Source organism: Pseudochaenichthys georgianus, chromosome 24, assembly GCF_902827115.2.
Source record: "Pseudochaenichthys georgianus chromosome 24, fPseGeo1.2, whole genome shotgun sequence".
Classification (NCBI taxonomy): Eukaryota; Metazoa; Chordata; class Actinopteri; order Perciformes; family Channichthyidae; genus Pseudochaenichthys; species Pseudochaenichthys georgianus.
This window is the reverse complement of record NC_047526.1, coordinates 25,932,603-25,954,805: the sequence shown is the minus strand read 5'-3', so window position 1 is coordinate 25,954,805 and position 22,203 is coordinate 25,932,603. Positions and strand designations below refer to the sequence as shown.

General features: G+C 40.8%; 1 protein-coding gene across 1 annotated transcript; it reads right to left on the bottom strand.

Annotated features, from left to right (window-relative positions):
* Window positions 1-3,106: 3,106 nt before the first annotated feature.
* Window positions 3,107-18,378, bottom strand: LOC117440142 (apolipoprotein B-100-like). Its single transcript, XM_034076409.2, has 28 exons — window positions 18,268-18,378; window positions 18,083-18,112; window positions 17,701-17,813; window positions 17,438-17,583; window positions 17,179-17,326; window positions 16,892-17,044; window positions 16,613-16,737; window positions 16,414-16,499; window positions 15,860-16,304; window positions 15,615-15,729; window positions 15,386-15,532; window positions 15,086-15,297; window positions 14,761-14,956; window positions 14,487-14,666; window positions 14,166-14,369; window positions 13,898-14,065; window positions 13,595-13,800; window positions 13,163-13,345; window positions 12,941-13,071; window positions 12,622-12,832; window positions 12,363-12,535; window positions 11,938-12,098; window positions 11,742-11,851; window positions 11,283-11,656; window positions 5,032-11,055; window positions 4,831-4,942; window positions 4,433-4,619; window positions 3,107-4,340 (listed from the first exon to the last, which is right to left on the bottom strand). Exons 1-28 carry the CDS (start codon window positions 18,323-18,325, stop codon window positions 3,345-3,347), a joined length of 11,394 nt encoding a protein of 3,797 aa, XP_033932300.1. The 5' UTR covers window positions 18,326-18,378; the 3' UTR covers window positions 3,107-3,344.
* Between the last annotated feature and the right edge of the window lie 3,825 nt (window positions 18,379-22,203).

Genomic DNA, 22,203 nt, shown 5'->3' with positions numbered 1-22,203 from the left:
GACTGGTTCGAGCTGTCAAAGTTAAAACACAGACGAGTGTGCTGGAGAGGCCAATTACCAAGATCTGTCTGCTGTTAGAATGTGAAGAGTGACGGCAGCAAAGAGTCTTCTTCCGCTGATTGCACGATGATATCATGTAGACAGAATGAGTAACACCACACAACTCATATTGATAGATGACTGGATTCATGAAATGATATAGAAATCCGGACTGTATAGGCTCCTTTTTTGGATATTTGATAATTGTTTTTGTGGTACTCCAAAATACAATTAGAGGCCGGTTATGTAGGAGCCATTTCCTTAGATTATATCATCTTATCTTTTTACAGTACATAACCTGAAATTCTGTGGTGTATATTATTTATTATTTTATTTGAGTGCGTTACTCTGCAGGTCGAGATGCTGCAGCATAAAAGGAGAGGTGCTGCAGCCGTGTGGCTGACTGAAGCAAACAGTTTTTAGACCTTGCTGGTTGGGAGCGTCACAGCTTGGTTCTTCTGCCTTTAACATTAAAATATTAGTTTATAGGACAAATAGTTTGTTTAAAAACAATTATTTATTTTTGCCTTTTTTGGAATAAACTATCTTACTTTTCAATTGCATCTGGACATTTATATTTTTTCTCTCAAACTACAAGCGGTCAGCCCCACGAGTGAATCACAAACAAAGGACAAAAAACTAATGGATATCGTGGTCACTACACTTGTCGACTAGTAAATATTGGTAGTTGTGAAAGCCCTAGTATGAGCTAGGAAATATTACAAGTAACATCATTAATTGAAATCTTTACAGAACTCTTCTACAGTAAGTCTATGCAGATCCTTCTCCTTGAGTAATCAACACTTTTTTTACAATCCACAGTGTTGAAGCTGGTATAGTTTTCACCTTGTTAGTCAGTGTTTGTGTAGTGATGAGTCAATGGGTGTGGGTGGACTGTGGGTCCTTCTCAGGTCGATTATTTTCATTACCTTGCTCCTTGGTCCTCTGTATCACCGGAAGTTGATTTGTCTGCGCCATCTTGAGTAGCGTCCCATGGTGCTTATTTCTGCCGGAGGACCGAGGAGCGAAGATCGAGGAGCGATAATGGAGGAGCGATAACCGAGGAACCACCAGACCATCCTCCGATGAAATCCACAGATACTCGCCCCGCCCCCTTACTGTGTATCGCTCACTGATTGGATGATGCAGCGCATGCACTGATCTGATGCTTCTTGACATGAGAGCAGTTTCCCAGCGGAGTGAAGAAAATACATGAAATAACAGATGATACAAATGTATATGTCAGTAAATGTGTACTAACAGAGGAGGGGGTGTGTGTGAAAACAATGGGGACAGAGCTGCCATCAGATATCAGCTGTGCGGTGTCATCACAAACGGACGTCGCTTCATGTGATGCTCCGGAGGAAAGGACGTCCCATTGCTCTTAAAACTCATTTCCCTGCTTCTCGTGGTTTCCTTGCGTCTCTCCATGCTTCCATGGTTGGAGGGACTAAACGCAGGGAAACGACGCAAGTGAGGGACGCAAGGATTCCATTTAATCGATCTGAGAAGGACCCTATGTGTTTTCTATGAGACATAGATTTGTTGATGTAATGAGCAAGGGTGCTGGAAGTAAGGATAGTAAGAGAGTCAGAGGCTACTGGTTGGATTGGTCAACTTTGGCAATGATGGTCTCTAGTCTTATGTTTTTTAGCTGTTGACAGTTTATTTTTAGTGTCAGAAAACATTTAAACTTTCTATGGGTTTTTGTTGTTTCTATACAATTTGTGATGTAGCTTTGTTTTTGGTGGTTGATATTTTGGTCTGTTTTGATTTGGCTGGTGTTGTGATGCAGAGGCTTTTTGGTGCCTGTTAGGTTGTCCAGACAGAGTTTCATGACCAGCTGGCTGAGGATGGATTTATCTGAATTTAGCTTGAAGCACATTATGTCTGCCTGATGGTATGGGAATCACTCTTTTTTATGTTATTGCATTTCATGCTTTTGTATTTTAAATAAGAAGTGAAATTGGTAGGACATATACTGTATTTGGTCACATTTTGGTAAGAATCCAATATGGTATTAAGTGAAATAATTGTGATCTTTGATAAATCTAAAGTATTTTATTCTTAGTATTGCAAAACGTTTCCCCCAGGTTTCAATTTGTGTACAGATACCACTGTACTTATTTAGGTTGTATTTAAATACAATTGTATTAATAAGTTCAGTTACATGTAATGTTTGAGTGTAGGTAGGTCAGAATTTTTTATCATGTCATTTAAGATGCTGTCAAATCCACAGGCCTTTTAAACATTCAGGGATTGGATGCTGTTCATTAACTTTTCACTCCTTGCTCTGTCATTGACATATCTTGGATATACTTTATTAATCCCCGTGGGGAAATTGTTTCTCTGCATTTGACCCATCCTAGTGTTAGTAGCAGTGGGCTGCCATTTTGAACAGCAGTAGGGAACAGTGCCTTGCTCAGGGACACCTCGGTAGCACTTGGTCTTGTCGGGAGTTGAACTGGTGACCTTCCAGTTGCCAAGCCAAGTCCCTATCGACTTCGCCACCACCACCCCTATCTTATTATCTATTACTCGTACTAATGATTATATAATTATTGTTCAATACTACACGTTTTTCATTTGGTGAGTAATTTATTTTGGATTCATTGTTCTTTAGAATATTGTTTTATAATTCAATAAGATAATCATTTGAAATGTTTCTGTTTTAAAAAAAGAAATGTCCAATAGATCTTGCTCTTGTTTGGTTTTGATTACTAAACTTTTGGCAGAAATTATTTGACTTGAAAGATGATTTTATTTTAAAGACTTTGTGTCTTGTTCTTTTTTATGTTTTTAGATGGTGTTTGAAGGTGTTTTAGTAATGGTTATTTAACTTATTTGGGTCCCAATGTTTCTCATTTGATAAACTTATTTGAGTATTTCTTGTATTGTTGTAATAATTGTCAAACTATTGTTACTATCTAATTGAATCAGCTTATTGGTCATTCTTGCAGAAACTCAGTTTTCAGTCAAAACAAAAAATCAAGTCTAGAATCATGATGCTAAAATATTCAGTGAAATTCATTTCAATTCACAAAACAAGCAATCAGACATTTACAGATTGGATTAATGTTTTTTATTGATGTTTTTCACTCTTTGCAGGAAGGCAAGTTTCAGTAAAATGTTACATTTTCAATATTTGTACGCAACAAACCATCCAACTTAAAATGAAAAACAGGTGTTACTGTTGAACTCATTGTTATAAATATGGTTAACGAGTAAATTGTCCATACATGGAACATGTTTTGAACAGATGATAGTGTTTCATATGGACTTAGGACTCAGTATGTGAGGGTTCCTCAATGCTTAAAGGGAAATGGAAGGTCAACCTCAAGCCTTCCTTCACTAACTTTTATGTACGCTTGAGCGTCCGCTGAAGCTTGCTGCAGGAAACCATTAACAGTGTTATTGAACTGGTCCACTACATGAACAAACATGTCGATAATGTACTCGACTGAGTGGTTGAGCTGCTCAATATTTAAGGCAGAGATGTGGTCAACAACATTCTTTAAGGCTGTGACAAAGTTGACATAAGGGACATTGATGTAGATTAACACTGCATCTAAATAGTCAGACTTGACAGAGTCAACAAACTCCTGAGATTTCTCAACAATAGCCTTAAGGGTCTCACCAATCTTCTGTAGCATTGTGTCAACACTCTCCATATGTTTCACAAAGTCCACCAGTTCGGCAAAGATGGTCTTGAAAGTTGTTTTAACCTGATCCAGGATCTGGCCTCCAGTGATTGCATCACCAACTGGCATGCGCATTTTCACACTGCTGATCTGTTCAACAAAGGCGTTAAAGGAGACCTCAATGTTTTCATAGATAATCTGGAAGGTAGAATCTAGCATAGCAGCAATGCTGCTGGTCAGCTTCTTGAGGACTTCAGGGAGGCTGGTCATCTCATCAGACCCAGGCAGTTTGAACTGGGTTTCCCTCAAGACCTTGACGACAGCATCAATAAATACCTGGACAGTCTTCTGGTACTGGACAATGATGTTCCTGAAGAAGATTGACAGCTGGCTCATTTGTGAGTCATAGTTGATTGCAGCTTCATAGGCCTCACTGATGCGGTTAACAACAGAGTTCCTTAACTCTTCCATGTTGCTTGTGATCTGGTACTTGTCAGCAAACATAGTGAATGCAGAGATGATGGAAGGGATTCTGGTCTTGAGTTCAAAGAGTACGACTTTGGGTGCCTCCATGTTGTAGGCGATCTGCAGGTTCATCTTATCAGTGTCCATTGAGGATGATTTGATAACTAGGACTTCAACATCATCCTCCGGGGCAGACTGTTTAATGGAAGGAAATTACATATTTTAGCTATGTTTTAAATGTTGGCATTCATTTTCCATGTCAAAAAGGTAATGTTAATGATACTTACAGGATAACGACCATAGACTCTTGCACTCATCTGAGATGGGACTCTGCCATTGAACTGAATGCCCATGAACCCAGTTGAAGGGGTAGATACCGATGCACTGATGCCATCTTTGCCAGCAACGTAACGAAGGTTTGCATCAGTGAATGTAGGACTGGTTATGTCCACTTTCAGGGTGTGGTGAGAGTAACTGAAAGAGAGATAAAGCATTTAAAATAAAAAGCCACCATTTATTTTTGACCTGGTATCATGAAAACAATCAATCTGTTTTATACACATTGGAAAGAAGAAGAAAAAAAAACCTGTAGATTGGCGCTTTCTCCTAACTAGTGAATGATTTAAACCTTGAATATCAGAAGTAATTATTCCTAATATGTTGTGAAACAAAGACAACATTTTACCTCAAGGCTTGGGTAATAGCATGATTTACATCCATGTTCATGTCAGCATGTGTCAGGACAACTTTGCTGACCATGTTCAGAGCTTCATTTTCAAAGTTGACAGCAATAGAACCTAGTGAAATAAATATGTTGTTAGTTGGAGCACAACAATGTTTGCAAAACAAAACAGATACAAGTAATAAGGAATTTAAATCAACTCACCATCCATGTCATAGTCCAACAGCACAATGACAGAGGTGGCAGAGGACTTTAGGGTGACTGTGAAGACATGACCATCACCCTCTACTTCAGCTGCCACGTTTGTGGTGTACAGTGGGCTCACAAATTTGCCATTGGTAGAGATCTTCTGCTTGGCGGCTGTCACCTCAGCAACAGTTTTCCCAAAGATGGTGAGGTCCCCCAGGGTGTTTGGCTGAGACATATCAATCTCAATATCAGCAGTCAAGGAAGAAGCTGGGGCAAGATCAATGGTAGCCTGGACCACATGCTTCCCATTGGTGCTAAAACTGAGCAAGTTTGCCTCGTTGTTGCCAATATACTTCAGCACTGCATAGACACGACTCAGGGAGGCTTCAACAGCAAGATTCTCATTTACATCCATTTCAATGACTTTGTTGGTACCTTGGTTGAGCTTAGCATCAGCAATAATCTTGGAGGTGGAGCGTAAACCATCATTATTCAAATACAAATTGAAGTCATTATCCAAAACTCCCAAAAGGAGATAGTTCTCAAGCACTGTGCCATCCATGTTGGCCTTGTTTGTTGACTCCATGGAAACCTCCAAAAAGCTTCCCTCCAGCTTCAGACTATGGTCTACCTCTGCTTTTCCAACAGCCTTGATCAGAGGGAGGTTGAAATCACCTGTCATCCTGAAGGTGGAGACAGCATTGGTTTTGGTGTCTGCAACCAAATGTTGGTTTGCCTCAAGGTTGAGTATTGGCAGGGCAATCTTTGCAACAGTAGACACAGAGACAGCTGTTTCAAAAGTCTCAGTACTCATGCTGATGGTGCTGTCATGGGTGCCTTCAATGTGAGCATTTTCAAGGGACAGGGAATTGGCCAACTTGATTCCTCTCCTGGTAGTTAGACTGGTGGTTCCATCGAGTTTGGCTTTAAGACCCTCAAACACAGAGGCTGTGGTAGCTCCCAGACGGAACACAAGATCTTCTTCCGCATAAAGTCCGGCGTTAATATTCAGATTTAAAATGGCAGACTTGACAGACAGCTCTGTGATCAGGTTACCAACAGAGGGAATCTGGATCAGACCCATCATATCAACAAGGGGGGCAGCCTCGCTTTTATGGTAAACAATCTTGGCATCCACATCCACAGTTTGCTCAGTTGTAGTCAAAATGTTGTTCAATCCAGTCTGCTCATACACATTCAGATCAGTAATTTCTGGTGTACGGAAGTCAACGAATGGCAGGTCAAACTCAGGAATGCTGATGGGGGATGACAGGAAGTCAAGATTGGCCTCACTTTCCATGGCAACAAAGATCCCAGCATCATGTGGATTATTGTCAACAGTGTAATTGTAGGATATTTTGTACTGATTAAGACGAGCCAGAGCTACTGTGTTAATCTTTTGGCTGTTAGGTTTTAAGGTGGCTGAGTAATCATTCTGTAGATCTATCTTAGCAATCAGACTTTCAAAAATGTCGACCTTGGCATTTCCTTTGTTTTGGAAATCAAAGATGAGCTCAACAGGACGGACTACAATGTTGATTCCATTGGACAGGACTCCACTGATTTTGCCATACAGTTCTGTGTCATGGTTTGCTTTCAGCTCAGCCTTCAAATCATAAAGGTTTACATGTCCAGATGCCACCATCAGACTATTCTTGATGATTGGTGCCTCTGCCTCATTGCGGACATTAAACTTGAAGAAGGAAAGGGTGTCAGATTCAGCAGTAATTTGCTGTTTCATTTTAAAGATGGTAGAGTCTGTGTCACCGGAGAAAGTTAGAGTGACAGTGCTGGGATTGATTGTCAGTTGCAAGTTGCTCTTGTGGGTGACATCATCAGCATTGATTTTGCCAGCACCTGAATTGTCCACTGTTAGAGTGAGGGTGTACCCAACTTGGCGGGCAACTGCTTTCTGGGTAACTGTTGCTTCACTCCTGACCATGACAATTGGGAGGTCCACAACATGATTGTAAGTTGTATCGAGAGATGCAGACATTCCTTCTTCCATAGCAATAAAGGCTGTATTCATAAAGTCAGCTGTGTAAGGTCTAGTGATAACCTTAATTGTGGTTTTACCCTGGACCTGGGCTGATTGGCCATAGAGAGTTACAGATGCCTGATGTTCAACTTCAAGATTAACATGGCTGAACTTAAGTGTCTCTGCAAGGACAACACGAGCCATTTCTGCGATTTCCAAACGAGCAGTGGAGTCTAGTTTGTAATTAAGAATCTCAAAACTTGGAGATGTGGCAAGGGAAGTAAGGAATCCAGTGAATTGAGGTGTCATTTCACTCTCAGTGGAGTTCTGGAACTCAGCAGAAGTCTTGACGGTGTAGATGGGAGTTTGGAATTTGATCTCACCATAGAGTTTACCGAAGCATGGGACCATAATCTGAGTTGGAATGGTTGGCAATGTGATCTCAGGAACCTGGAGAGACTTAACAAGCTTTTCTACAGGAACCTGTGGAATGGTAGGGAATGAGATCTCAGGAAGGCTGATTTCTGGGAAGGACATCTCAGGCATGGAAGGAAGGTAGTTCATGGTCAGGTCTCCAAAGAAAGCATCCACATCAATCATTTTGATCTCAAAGTGTCCAATGAATTCAATAAGTTCAATGATTCTCTGCTTGATGTCCTCAAAGGAAATAGTGGTTGCTTGTACGGTATAAAGTCCCAAGATAGTGAATTCCGGGATGTCAAGCTGTGTTGGGATTTCAAACTGTCCAAGTTTATCCATGCTGAGCATTACAGAGGGCACAACAAGATCAGTGAGAGGAAGGGTGAAGGTTCTAATATTCAACTCAGCTTTCTTAAGTTCAACAATAAGGCCCTCAACGATCTGCTGAATCTCATTAATGATATTTTGTTCAGGTGCCATGTTCTTAATCATCTCAACCATACTGGTTAACACCTCAGTGACCTTGGTGATGGCCCTAGTGTAGTATTTGCTCACAAAGTCCAGATAAGTGGTAATCGCAGCATTGATATTCAGATTTGTAATTTCTTCTTTAATGAACTCAGCCAAGGGCTTAACGTTGTCCAGCACAAACTTATCAATTACCTCTTTAACGTATGTAATCATTTCTGCAACTTTGATCTCTCTCAGGCTTTCCATAAATCCTCTGAATGATGAAAGAACAAGGTTGACAAAGTCTCGTGTTGCTTCAAGTTTCTGGGGGATTTCAAGAGCCCCGATCAGCTCATTGATGTAAACAGTGTACTCAGCAATAACTTGATTGGCATGATCCACAAAGTCATTATACTCCAATGACCTGAGCTTTTGCACAATAGTTTCAATATGCATATTCAGCTGGTGAATGATATCCTCAACCTGAGTTGTTTTCAAGTAGTTGATGGCATCCTGGAAGACTTGCACAAGTTTGGTAGGAATGTCTGCGTCCTTCACCTTGTTGACGACAGCACTGATTGTTTCCTCAATTTTCAACTGATGGATGAACTCAACAGCCTTTTCCAAGACAGCCTGGACCTTTTTGTCAACCTCAAACTTTAAAATCAGCTCCCTTATCTTGGCATATAAATGGTTGATCTTTCCTAGGATGTCAAGATCCTGAATAATTTCCTTAACGGAAAATACAATTTCATTGAAAATCTCAGTAGGAATCCGACTCACAAGTGCATCAATGTAAGCATTGAATTCGATTGATGAAATGTAATCCTTCAGCTCAACAACACATTTTTGCATGTCAAAGGTCTCAATAATTTGTTTCACATCACTCATGATTGTCTGTAGTTTAGCCTTGACTTCATATTTGGAATCCAAATCCTGCAGGAATGAGATGCTACTGCCCGTGAGTTTTTCCAAGTCGATCTGCTGGATCAGCTCCCTCATGGTATCAATCACATGCAAAACCATTGCCTGTATGTCATACTCCTCATTAATGGCGTGCAGCTGTTCCTGGATCTTCTGGATGAGGGTCTCGGGCAGATTGCCACTAACAATAATGTCTTTCAACATACCAGCAAAGTGGTGGATGTAAACTGACAGATCAGCCAGAAGATTCTCAACAGTAACCTTCAGGTTTGTCAAAGAGGCTTCCACGTCCTCCATAGAGATGACATATTCTTGGGTTAAATCATCAAAATACTGCTTCATCTGAGTGACCTTGTCTTCTACATTTAGTTGAGAAACAAAGTCACTTACATACTGGGGAAGAGCCTCAAGTTTAGCCTTTATCTCCTCATTGTTGATGAAGCCTTGCAGTGCCTCTGCCACACGCACAACAACAACCTTGACACTTTCCAAGAATGCAGGGAGAGTTTCAATGAAAGGAAACAGAATTATTTGACATTCTGTGATCTTGTCATACTTGAGGAAGGAAGAGATGGTGAATTCCTGGTTCTCTGTGGACTCTGCATTGAACAGGTTTGAAAGGAAAGTGCCAGAAACTTCAATTCCAGTTCTCTCAGCAGTGTTGTAAACACTCATGTCCTGGTTAAAAGCGTGTTCATTCAATTTAGACTTCATTCTAAAACTGGTCTTCTGCTCTTGGGGTGACAGAACGGTATCCATCTTGTTTTCTAATGTGGTCTCAAGAGCAAAACCGTTATCTAGCTGCTGGTTTACTGATGCTCTGCATTCATGTGAGCTAGCAAAAGCCAGGGGTTGTGCTTTAAGGAGGAACTTGCTATAGAGCTGGGCACTATGCTTTCCATACATGGTCATGTCTCCATCAGCATTGAAGATTGCATTAAGGTTGAAATCAAAAGGAACAATGCTGCAACGGATGGTGTGATCAAAGCGGAATGGCTGTGAGTTGAAGCGAGCATCGTTGGTAATCCTTGCAGCAAGACCGACAACCTCAAGCTCGGTGTTGTGGCTCATGTGAGTTCCAAAAAGTGTTCCAATGGTGCTGCACTTTGCATTAGCTGTCATATCAGCATATTTGACCTGATAGGTGTGCTTGATCTCTTCCTCACCATAGACGGCTTTCAGGTTTCCAGTCAGATCCATCTTGTAAAGCTCTGCCTGCAGCTGGGCCTCATTAATGAAGTTGGCAGCCAGAACGTTCAGGTTGTTATGAACATTTGCAGAGGCAGTATATGGTTTCAGGTTGATGGTGATATCATGAGTGTAAGATGCATAATCACTGGCAGCAGCTTCAGCCTTTGAGTTGAAGTCAAGGCTAGAAAGAGTAATGGTCAAAGTGTTGGCATTATCAACCTTGATGTCACGTATGGCAGCCTTGTTGGCGATGGATAGAGTAGCCGTTGAAGCATCAAGCCCAGCATTGAAGGTGTTTTCCAGGGACAGGGGGCTCTGGAGGGTATTTGTTCCACTTGTGGTCAAACCATTCTTGTTCATTTTAAGAGTAGCCTTATGGGTAGCCTCATTCTCAAGGAGCTTTATGGTGGCATCGCTATTCACAGCCAGACCATTGACATCAAGGAAGGCAGTCAGCAGGGAGTAAACACGGTTTTCAGTGTGGTCACCATTTGTCTCCATTCTCATTACAACTTCATCAGCACCAGCAGAGGCTTCAGCTTGGTTGTGGATCTTCATGCCAAGAACAACAGCATTTGCATCACATTTCAGTGACAGCTTGCTGTCTTTGAATGAAAGCTCAGCAACATGGGTCAAGTGGTCTTCAAAGGCATTGGTGTTAGACACAACTGAGAGTTCACCATTGGCAAGCGTTGCTGCAATTGTATTCTGGGCCTTGACAAGTGTGGAGTCAAGCTGAACCGTAGAATCGATCTTTGCTTCATGCCTGAATGGGAAGATGGCAAATGACTGGGTTGAAATGGTCTTGCCATACATTGGTCCAGCAGTGAAGTCTCCCTTAAAGTCGCTATGGGCAGAGATTTCTTCAGCGTTCATTTCTGTTGTGCCATCGTGGCCTAGGATGAAATGAACACCAAGTGGGCTTTTGGCTTCAATCTTGCTGCTTGATTTCAGGTTAAGTTTGTCTGTGAAGGTTGCTTCTTCAGTGATAACAACAGTGGCTTCAAGGAATTTATGAGCCAAAGAGCTTTCCAAATGGGCCTTGATGGAATCAGTAGTGGCCAACACTCCAGAGCCTAAATAAAACACAAAAGGAAAAATGATGATTTAAAGATGAATAGCTATTGATTATTTCATTAGGGAACATTACATCTAAAATCTAGAACTTTTTTCTTTGTATACATCATTGGAAGTTGAAGACCAACTGAACACTCCTCAAGCAAGAGTAAACAGCACTTAATTTCGAGTTAATGATAGCCATATATCAAATAACAAATCATGAATGACATTCACTTTTAATTACCTGTCATCGTAAATGAGAGGATGTCAACTGGGGAGGTTCCTCTCACATCAAACTTAGCAGAGTAGCTTGGTGTATCAACAATATCTTTGCCTGCAGCCATTGAGGCCTCCATTTCATATAGGTTGCTTTTCATCAAAGTTGAAATCTCAGCTTTGCCAAAAAGAGGAATGGACAGAGTAAGGCTCTCAGGAACAACAATCTCTGGGATGGGAATTTCCATGGACACAATCTCGAGTCCAAACTGGGGTAGTGACACGCTCGGTGTGGTCAAGGCTGGTGGGAAGTGAAGTTCTTCTGTTGACTTTCCTCCAAGAGGGAGAGGGATAGCAATGCTGAAGTGCTCATTGTTGAAGTGGTAGACAGCCTTTCCCTCGCTGTTGTAAAAAAAACATAAAGTGCATAAATGTTTTGGGAAAAAACGATAATTTAAACATTTACCTTGTAGTTTTTCACACTTACGTCTTGAGGAACAGTGTCTCTGGCAGGGAAATCTCAGGCATATCAGGCACTCTGAAGTCCTTAATGTAATGGAATGCATCACCATGCTTTTCCATGTAGTTGTTTGTTTCCTAAAAAAGTGACAATCAGTGTTTGATTCATGACCAACCATTTAACAAATAACAATGTAAATAAGTGTTAAATCCGAGATTCATACCTCTGCAAATCTATTGAAGATCTGACGGACTTTCATTTCAGTCTGCCCAACCTGTATGTCAAGAAGTTGGTTGCCATACATATCTACCATATCAGCAATTGGCAAGCTGGTTGTCTCAGTGTTCACATCGGACTTGAACTCAACCTCAAACTTGCTGGCATCTGTAAAAATAGAGAACAATATATTACATCCAGAGAAATTAGGAAATATTTCTCTAATCCTAACATTTGAATCATTCTGGGAGTAAAAGTATGCCAGCAAACAAACCAACACTTTGTTCACGTTTACCAACAATTCTGACACTGTCATATGTAGCTACATTTAGGATGCGAAACTGGTTTATATGCTACTGTCTAAGAAGTAAATCACTTTTAACATGTCTTATGTCATAGTCTGAAAAAAGGGCCCTTTGAAAGTAACATTACCATATTTCATTGCGATTTTCTGCTCAGATGTGGCAGCCATAACCTTGATTTCACTTTTAAGTTCCAACTTCAATTCCTCATCACGTTTCATGTTAGCTGTGAAAGTGGCATCAGCATTGATTGAGGGGACAAGAAGTTGGACTTGCAGCATAGCCTCCTTCATCTCTTTCAAACTGAAAGAAAGGACAGAGTTAGCTGAATCTCAAGGATGAGGGTGAAATATATGTTATTTTATGAGCATTTATGTTGTTTTTCTTACTTGGCACGGCCAACCAGAGAGAGCTGAGGGATGTGCTTGTTTATGAGGTCAAGAGAAATGGAGTGAGTTCCTTTGCCCTTGGTGTTTCCATCGACAACACCCAGCCTGAGTCCAGCCTCCACATCGTAGTCTGGGATCTGGATGTCAGCTGTGATGACATTCTTTCTCCTGTTATATTTCATGATCGCTCTGGCTTCAGTGGGCTCTGCACCTGATGTTTAAAAACCAAAAGGTTAATATATCTTAACTGCACTTAATGTGGGCTTTTTCAAATTGAGCTATTGATAAGCCCTAAAGATCCTTCAATATTTGCCCCTACCTTCAGCCCTCAGAACAAACTTCACAGAGTCAACCTTCTGCCGTCCCTCTTCTCCCTCTCTCAAAAGCTCGTAGGCAATGGTGGCTGTGTACTCAGTGACTTCACCAGTGGGGTGGAGCTCCACAGCAAATCTGTTTAGATAATTCAGTTAATTAATCAATATTGTTAGGTAACTTAAACAAAAGAGAATTATGTGCCGGTGGTTTAGAAAGTCTTGCTTACTTGCTGTCTCCTGTGATGGGGAAGAAGGGGGCTGTCTCGTGAGAGAAAGCATCGGTGTACTGAAGATCAGTGCAGTATTTCATTCCAGCAAAGAAGGGAGAGCACTCGCTAACATCAACCTTGTCCATCACCATAGGGGGGATGGTCTTCACCTCTGATCCAGTCACTGCCACCAAGGTGTTTCTATATGTTGAGGGTAGATAAGTTAGAATAAAACTTAGAAAACAATAAATTGAAGATTGAAGATCCCTCTCATTATTCTAATAAAGCCATTATTACAGACACAAAAAAAGAGTTGCACTTAAGCTACAAATACAGCTGTTTTCCATCTTGTTAAACAATATTGTCCCCTTTAAAATGTTGTAATACAGGTATACATATTGTTGCTGCTTTCCAAGCAGAGTCGCAAGGCATTTTTTTCCTGTTTCTTACGTAATTTTGATGAGCTTTGTAGGACGTGTTGGAGCAGGGATGGTCAGCTTCACATTGTCACTTTCCATGGAGATCTTTGCACTAAGCCCACTTTCGTGGAAAATGTTGGTATGCATCTCTAAACCAGAGTTGATATATTCAGGGATGTGGGAGCCAATCTCTGATACAAACTCAATGCCGGCGGAGGGCATAAAGGTCACTTCGCTCTGTGTGGGCAAATAGGAGAAAGGAGAAGACCTTTGGTGATCAGGTTTATCATAAAATATATACTTGTGTCATTATAACACATTTATGAATAATTACCATGTCACGGGCAATCTGAAGACCACCCTTGATGCCAGGCGTGAAAGTTCCAGACATTGTAATCCTCAGGGGCACACCAGTGGCAGTCGGCAGGAAGAATTCATTATCCATGAAGATGTAGTGGGCAAAGATTGTGTTGTCAGCCTTGGTCATCAGTGCCTTCATGATCTGTGGCAAATACAAATACACATCAGACATTTTAACAATTTACAAGGAACAAGGAATGAAAGCATTGTTTCTACTATGCTCTTTAAAGAAATGTCCTTACATCAGTTGGGAACATTTTGAACATGCTGTCAACCATCATGGCAGCAGAGTAGGCCAGCTCCTCCATTTCATTGGTCTTCAGATATCCCAGCTCATTACCCAACAGCCTCAGGTAAACCATCGCCTCGGGAGACTGTGCTGTCTTCATTTCCTTTACGAGTTTGTTGAGGTTGCGTCCAATCTCCCTCACCAGGTTATGTGATGCCTAAACAGAAAAGTCCATACTATATTACTTAATTCATTGCAGTTGGTATAAATCCAAAGAAATGATCACTAATAACATCATTTATACTTTTGATACAAAAACTATTTTTCTAAATACCTGTCTCTTCTTCCTGTCCTTCTTCAGAGCAGGGAGCATGTTCTGCAAGATCTCATTGACTCTGAGTGGCATGTTCTCAGAGACAAAGTACATTGTCTCCAGGGCAGTGTCGGGGAAGAATCCATTCTTTCCAAACAGGGCTTCCACAGTTGGCTCAAAGCCATTGCCCTCCATACCAACCTGTTAGGGTGAAGAACATTATGACATGACACACTTACAGACCTCAGAACATTGTGTTCCTAGTTTATGGAAAAACACAGCTCAAAAGGTTTACCTCCATCATGTCGATGTCATAGCCGAATGCCTTCAGAGTCATTTCAAGCATGACTTCCTTGGGCAAGTAGCTGCTACCCTCAAAGAACATGTTGCCTTCCACAGATCCAATCTTGTAGTTGCGAGAGAACTTGGTGGGGTCCATAGGGGTCCCGACCTCATTGCCCTGAAGTGCATCAAGGATCTTCTGTCTCAGTCTGAAGGACAGAAAACAAATATTACAGTTACATATCTGATAATGATAAAATGGGGAAATGTACTAACCATGTTGTACAACAACAAATGTGTGACATTTGAATATAAATCTGAAACTGCTTTTCACTTACTCTTGGGTTGCTGGCTCAGTTGAGGACAAAATGTTGGTAATGTGGGAGATCACAAAGCTCTTGACTTGTTGGTCCTGCTCAATGGGCAGGGCATCAGCCAGCTGGGCCAGTTCAGTGGGCTGGGGGTCTTTCATCAGTACCAGATATGCAGCAACACGCTTTTGCATTGGGCTTGCGCCGTCCAAAAGCACTTGCATGAGAATCTCTCTGCCCTGTAAAAGATAGACATCAATATAATTAGTAAAAGGTAGAAATAATTATTTAGACGTTTTGTCAAACCTTTGAATGAATTTGACTTGCCTCCTCTGGGACGGGGGTCAGTCTGAAGGCCTGAATGGCAGCCTGCTGCACAGCCAGGGAAGCAGCAGGTTGGTTCACACACTGGATCACAGCAGATCTGAGTGCAGGACCAGCAGCTCCCATAGCTGCTGCCATGTTTCCAATAACCTGGAATCAAAGGACATATTAGTTTTGTGCTCATTGGTGTTTTATGTTATTTTACTTTTGATCCGTAGCAAATGTTACGCACTCTCAATGTCATGAAAGTGTTGTCCTTGTCACCAGAACAGTCACCCAACTGGGAACCCATGAACTCAGCAACAGCGAAAATCTCAGGGATCAGTTTGCCTTCAGCTTTGTAAAACCTGGTCAGAAACAAAATACATAATATTATAATTCAAAGCTTGCTCTCCTAATAATCAAAAGAGGGAACATGTTTGCTGAAACATTATTCAGTGATTGAATACAGAATAAAGGGGGGTTAACTTCACTCACCTCTTTACAACATTGCTCAGGGCGTACATGATGGGCTTGCTGGGCTTGTATTTGGCCATCTCGAGCATGTCATTGATCAGGAGGGCAGAGGGATTGGACACCAGTCCCATAGCAAAAACACCGGCATCAACCTCGAGTGAGGAAGTGTCAAAGGTCCTGAAGATCTGCATGATGGCACTGCTGCACTCAGGGGTTCCACACTGGGCCAAAACCTGGTAGGTCAGGGCACTGGACACTTCAAGAGCCTCTGGAATGGCGGGACTCAGGGTCTCGATCTTCATTCCACGGACCATACTGACAAGCACGTGGAAGAGGTGGGCCCTCTTTTCACCTTCAGTCTCGGGCAGAGAGGCCAGTTCTCTCAGGAGGTTCAGACCTGCATCTTTATCCTGGATAGCACTCTTGTCCTCAACAGCGTCCATGTGAAGACCCTTCACAATACCACCTGTGAAACAATACCAACATAGTTATAATGTGACCGTTAGCTTCTTTGAAAGCTTTTCTGAATCAATCAAATGTATTTTGAAAGAATACACATTAAACAAAGGACTTACTGTGGTCAAAGACTCTTTCATTGCTAGGAGAGACCTGAACCAGAGTCAGTTCTTGCTTTCCAACGTTGGTAATTCCATGTTCTCCACTGGTGAAAGAAAAACATGCTTAACAATACTGTTGACCTCTTGTACAAGACATATCAGTGTGTCACTTATATGACAAAACACTTTTAAGAGTCTGGTATGAGGTTAAACTTACTTGTGAGAGAAGGGAATGAGGATGTGGTTTTCAATGCATGAGCCAGAGGTCATGTGTTTGTCCGCATTGTCAAACTTGTAGTTGCAGGCCTGTGAGCTTCTGACCAGCTGGGCAAGAGGATAGTGCTGAAAAAAAGATCATATTAATGCAGTGAATTAATCAAAGTTAAGTTGAATAGTATCCTCCCACATACCACTTCAATTAAATATACTTAATTCATGAATTTAATTGATTATCTGAAAGGTTCATGTTGCTACCTCAGCTAATTGGATATCTTACCATGCCAGAGATAAGTGCCAGTGGGCTGGTGTGGTCTCTCAGTGGGACAAATTTGTCACATCTGGACAGGTCCCTGTTGAGGCTGATGTCAGTTGCGATGTCCTCTCTTGCGTTGACTGTGGATTGGGTCTTGCACTTGCCATGGATGGTGGGCTGAAATAGATGATTAGAGACAAAAAATGTGAATGTACTACATGCAGTTTTATTTAATCCTAAATACAAACATGATATATTTTGAAGGTGCTACTAAAATATGCAGATTTCAAAGCATTCTCTAATGAATGTACCATGTTCTTGTTCTTGTCTTCTTCTAGCAGAGGCACAGCCAGGGCAGAAATGATTCCCCTCTTGATGTTCAGGATGGTTGTTGTCTCACCTTCCTCGGGGTACAGTTTGACATCGTGAACTCCCTCAACCACAACCTTCAGAGGATATCTGCAGAAAATGTGTGAGACTTTCACTATTAAGTCTTATAGCAAATGTGGTTCATTTCATTAGGTATTAATATGCCACTGGATTCACTGGAGACGTTTATATGTAACTCACCTCTCCATTTCAGCAGCAAAGGCATCAGAGCTGGCTGCAGGAGCGAACACAGGGTTGCCCTCTGTGTCCATATCGACCACCTCACTCAGGCTACAGCCAGTGGTGCGGACGATGAAACTACAAGTCTGAGGTACTTCAATCGAAACCTGTTTTAAAAGATCATTTTAGCCTCTATATATAGTGTATACAGAAAATGATCTACATTAAATAGACCTAAGATAAATGATGATGAAATGTAGCTGCTAAAGCACTGTATCATGTACCTTGCAAGTTGCTTTGGGTCCATTCCTGAGATGTGAAGCACCATTGATAGCGTTCAAGGACTCTGCTTCGTAAATGTATTCATACTTGTGGGAGGTTTTGTACCTTTGGTTTACTGAGTAAAAAGTAAATTATTTCATTATTACATTTCAGTACTTTCCAGTCAGAAAGCAGTTTGTCTTAGCAAATCAGCCATAGTTTTAAAAAGTCTTGCATGGATAAGACATTATCAAGGGTTTTAATCCCCAAAAATATCTATATGCATGTGCTAGCATCAAAGTTCAGTTTACTGCTGACGATGTATAGTCAGACAGCTGCAGTGCAATTGGCATTTACATTATGTTCAGGTTGTGTACTTAAAATATGAAAATAAATTAAACTTACTCAGGCAGTTTTCCTGTTCCTCTTGGGCATCTGTAAAAAGAACAAGATGAACATTTGATAAAATGTTTGTTTCCTCCTTGAAGAAAACATCTTCAGAGTTTCCACTTAGGTTGGTTAGCTTTTAAACTATTACATGCATAGTATCCCCCATTAAAAACAACACAAAGTTATTTCAAAATACTTACAAGACAAAGTAATTGTGATTAGTAGAAGGAAAAGACAGAGCTTTGAGTTCTCCATCATGGGCTCTCTGCAACTCTCCTTTAGACTCCTTGGGTGAGTACTCAGACGAGACTAAAGGCTCAACCTCCTCATCTGCCTTTTGTACCAAAGCTGTTCCGTATTGGGGGGCATGTTGTAATGATATACAGTACTGTTGAAGCTCCAAAGTCCACTCTATACGTATGTGTGGAGGGACAAAGGCAACTAGTTCCATAAGGCTTTCCAATAAAATAATGAATACTCTTAAGGTACATTATCAGATTGTAAAACAACATTCATATATCAGGTTATTGCTCTTAGGTTAAATGTAAATGTGAAGAGGTGAGTTTTTCTAATTCTTCACAATGTTATAAAAGTCTCATTACAGTGAATGCTAAAGATATACCTTTGTATATGTTTATTTCAAAACTGAAACTGCATCAGCAGAATTCAATTGACTATGAAGTTCATCTTTTTGAGATACTCAATCTCATAATGTTGAGGCTTCTATTAATCATTTGTAAAAACCCAATCTTTGTGATTTACAGACAGTATCAAAGTTTAACATTGCATAATCCTAAAGTAAACATACTTATTCTAAAACATCACCCAGAAACTGTGGAGTTTTGCCCTGTAGCCACTGATAAGGATAACACAGAACAGGTTGTTCTCAAGCATCTTGTAAAGGGGCAGTGGACTACAGTCTCTGACCGCTGTGTAGACATGATGTTGCACACTCATTTAGGGCTTTAAATTCTCTGAACTGATTATGTCTTTTGGATAAAAACACCCTTATCATAGACAATATCATAGGCAATATGATGAATGATGAACCAAATGATCTGAAAAACCCAGTATTTTGAAAAAGGATTTACATTCCATATTAGTTTATGGTACTTTAATATATAGGGTCCCTTTGCCAAAGTAAGGACAGTTGTCGATATTGTGCAAGAGCAAAACACTTTTTTTGTTTTTTGTTTTGTCTGCGCTTTTGTGCAACAATTAAACTCTTGCAAAACTTAATTTAATAAGTGCTGACAGTTGTTGTTTTGTTTGTGCTCATGTTGCCAGGCAACTTCTCAGTCAAATAACACCCAAAGACAGGCAACAAGTTAAACTCTTAATAAATAATAATATTTTTCCCAAACTTTGACTTTGATTGATTCTGGTTTAGTTGTGGATGAAAAATAATTACTTACATAATCTGTTTGTTCAAACCATAGTAATAAACCTAAAGACAGGACTCAAATATCTGATTTGACGGCTGCTCAAAGAAAAACCTTGTTTTTTTAGTAACCCAGTTATTGTGAACACCCTCAATATGTAATCCTAGAAGGTTCACCATGTCAAACTGCATTAGTTTAGATATGGGCCCATATAATGTATAATGTCACTTTAGTTTGAAAATATCAGTATACACCACTAGATGGCAGTAGAAATAAGGATCAGTGATCTGTCTGTTCTTTCTCTGTCCTGGAAGGGCAACAGACTACTTTAAGAGGCCCTGTAGATTTTCCTTGTAAACAAACCAAAAAAAACATTTACATTCAGTGTTACTCACCAATACTCATTGTGTGTATCCTTCATGTCAAACAAAACATGTCAATGGTATTTTGGTTTTGGATCATTTTGACTTTAATAAGATTAAATACAAAGCCAACAGTGTATCCTGCAAGTCCTTCTTACTCAATACATGTAAAACCTCACAGGACCTCCAATACCTACGGCTATTCTCTGATCTGCTTAAGAAATGGTTAAGTTACATTAAGATCCTCTGAAGTTTCTACCTTGAAGGGTTATTTAGGAAGTGTCTTTGGTGCTAAGAGTGTGGTTGTCAGCTGCTTGCGTGTGTGCCAGTACCTGGACAGTGGGTGGTGGTCTATTTAGCTCCTATATTCAACCCAACATCAAATAGTGAGTATCAGTAAAAGTTGTTTTATGAACTACGAAATATTACAAGTAACATCATTAATTGAAATCTTTACAGAAGTCTTCAACAGTAAGTCTATACAGACCCTTCTCCATGAGTAGTAACACTTTTTTACAATCCACAATATTGAGACTGGTATAGTTTTCACCTTGTTAGTCAGTGTTTGTGTAGTGATGAGTCAATGGGTGTGGGTGGACTATGTGTTATCTATGAGACATTACAGATTTGTTGATATAAAAAACGGGAGCAGCATTTGAAGACTGGTTTGGTATGAGCAAGGGTGCTGGAAGTAAGGATAGTAAGAGAGTCAGAGGCTACTGATTGGATTGCTCAAATATGGCAATGAGAATGGTGTGATCCCATCCCAAGATGGTCTCTAGTCTTATGTTTTTTAGCTGTTGACAGATACATTGCTTATGTGAAGTTTCGGTAACACTTTATATTAAGGTACACAAATTCACCATCAACTAGTCGTTAATTTACATGCATATTAGCAGTATATTGGCTCATTATTAGTCATTATAAAACACGTAGTAATGCCTTATTCTACATCACCATATTCTACAAGTAATAGGCCATTAGTTGAGAGTTTTTCCTCAATAACCCTCTAATTAGTGCTTATTTATTGCAAGTAAGGAAGTTGTTGTACATGGGTTTTGGTCTTAATATGCTCTGCTCAATATGGGCCTAATAAGGCAGTAGTACCACAAGAATAGTAAGTCTCCCATAATAACACTTAACAAATATGATCTATTCTTATGTAACAAGACATGAAACTATAAGTGTTAATTGAGTCTAAAATAACTCTATTGCTGGTGAAGCTGTATCACCAGCAAGACAATGCTGGTAGACCAGCATGGTGAAGCTGGTGTACCAGCAAGGTCTCCTTATGTTAGTTGGTGAAGTTGGATTACCATTTTAGCTAAATAAATAGAGAGAGAGACCAGTGGCGTCGCCCCCGAATGTTTTTTCTGTAGCCCCGGACAATTCTCCCTCAATAATATAATACATTAACCGTGCTTTACCTGAACCTCATCATGACACTAGAGAGGACGGCAGGATTGTAATTTCCCATGTTCAGTGAATGCATCAGAGGCAAGACACCAGACCAATCAGAAAGTTGCATGGAAATACAGTACAAGTACTTCTGGGTCTCTGCTGCCCCTTTCACACCAGCGCCTTTTCAGCTCCGGCTCGGAGCTAGAGCCTGAAAAGCGCCGGGTTTTCCAGTTCACACCGGAGCTGCGCCGGCTCTTAGCTCCGGAATCCGCTTCATTTCCAGCTCCAAAAAATTGTCGGTCCAGAGGCAAGAGCTTTGGAGCTAAGAGGTGACGTCGCTTACGTCTCTCTTACGTCGAGGCGTGCAGGAAACTAAACCCACCTCCCATGGGTCGACTGTTATGCCTGCCTACAAGCAGTAGTGCCTATAAACACACTTTATAAAGTCAGGCAACACTAACCAGGCTTCGTGTGATTCTGTTTATTTGTGCCTTACTTTGACCATCCGTTCACTGTTATCGATCATTGTGGAGAGAGGCAGACGTGTTGTTTTGTATTATTGCAGCTATCGGATGCAAGTAGTCAGTTTAGCTTCGGTTGCTATGCTAACATCACCCGTTTTATACCAGAGAAACTTTCATAACAGCGTTGTGACACCAATTCAGACTGACACACATTCACTTAGGCTAAGGGAACTGGGGATATGCATCAGCTGCTTGTGTGAGTCGGACAGGGAATACTTTAGAGCGGCCGCTGCAGTGTGAGCTAACCGGGAGCTAACGGGAGAATAAACTCCCGTGGAAGAGCAGCCAGCTCTGCAGCGGTCGGTAAATGCTGCAGAAACACATTAATAAACAATGAACCACGGCACTCTGGAGAAAAGTATAAGGTTGGAGAAGTCGTTATTCAATTTATTCTGGCTTCGTGTGATTAAAAGCAACACGATCATCGACCCGACGCAGTTGTTGTTGTTGTTGTTGTTGTTGTTGTG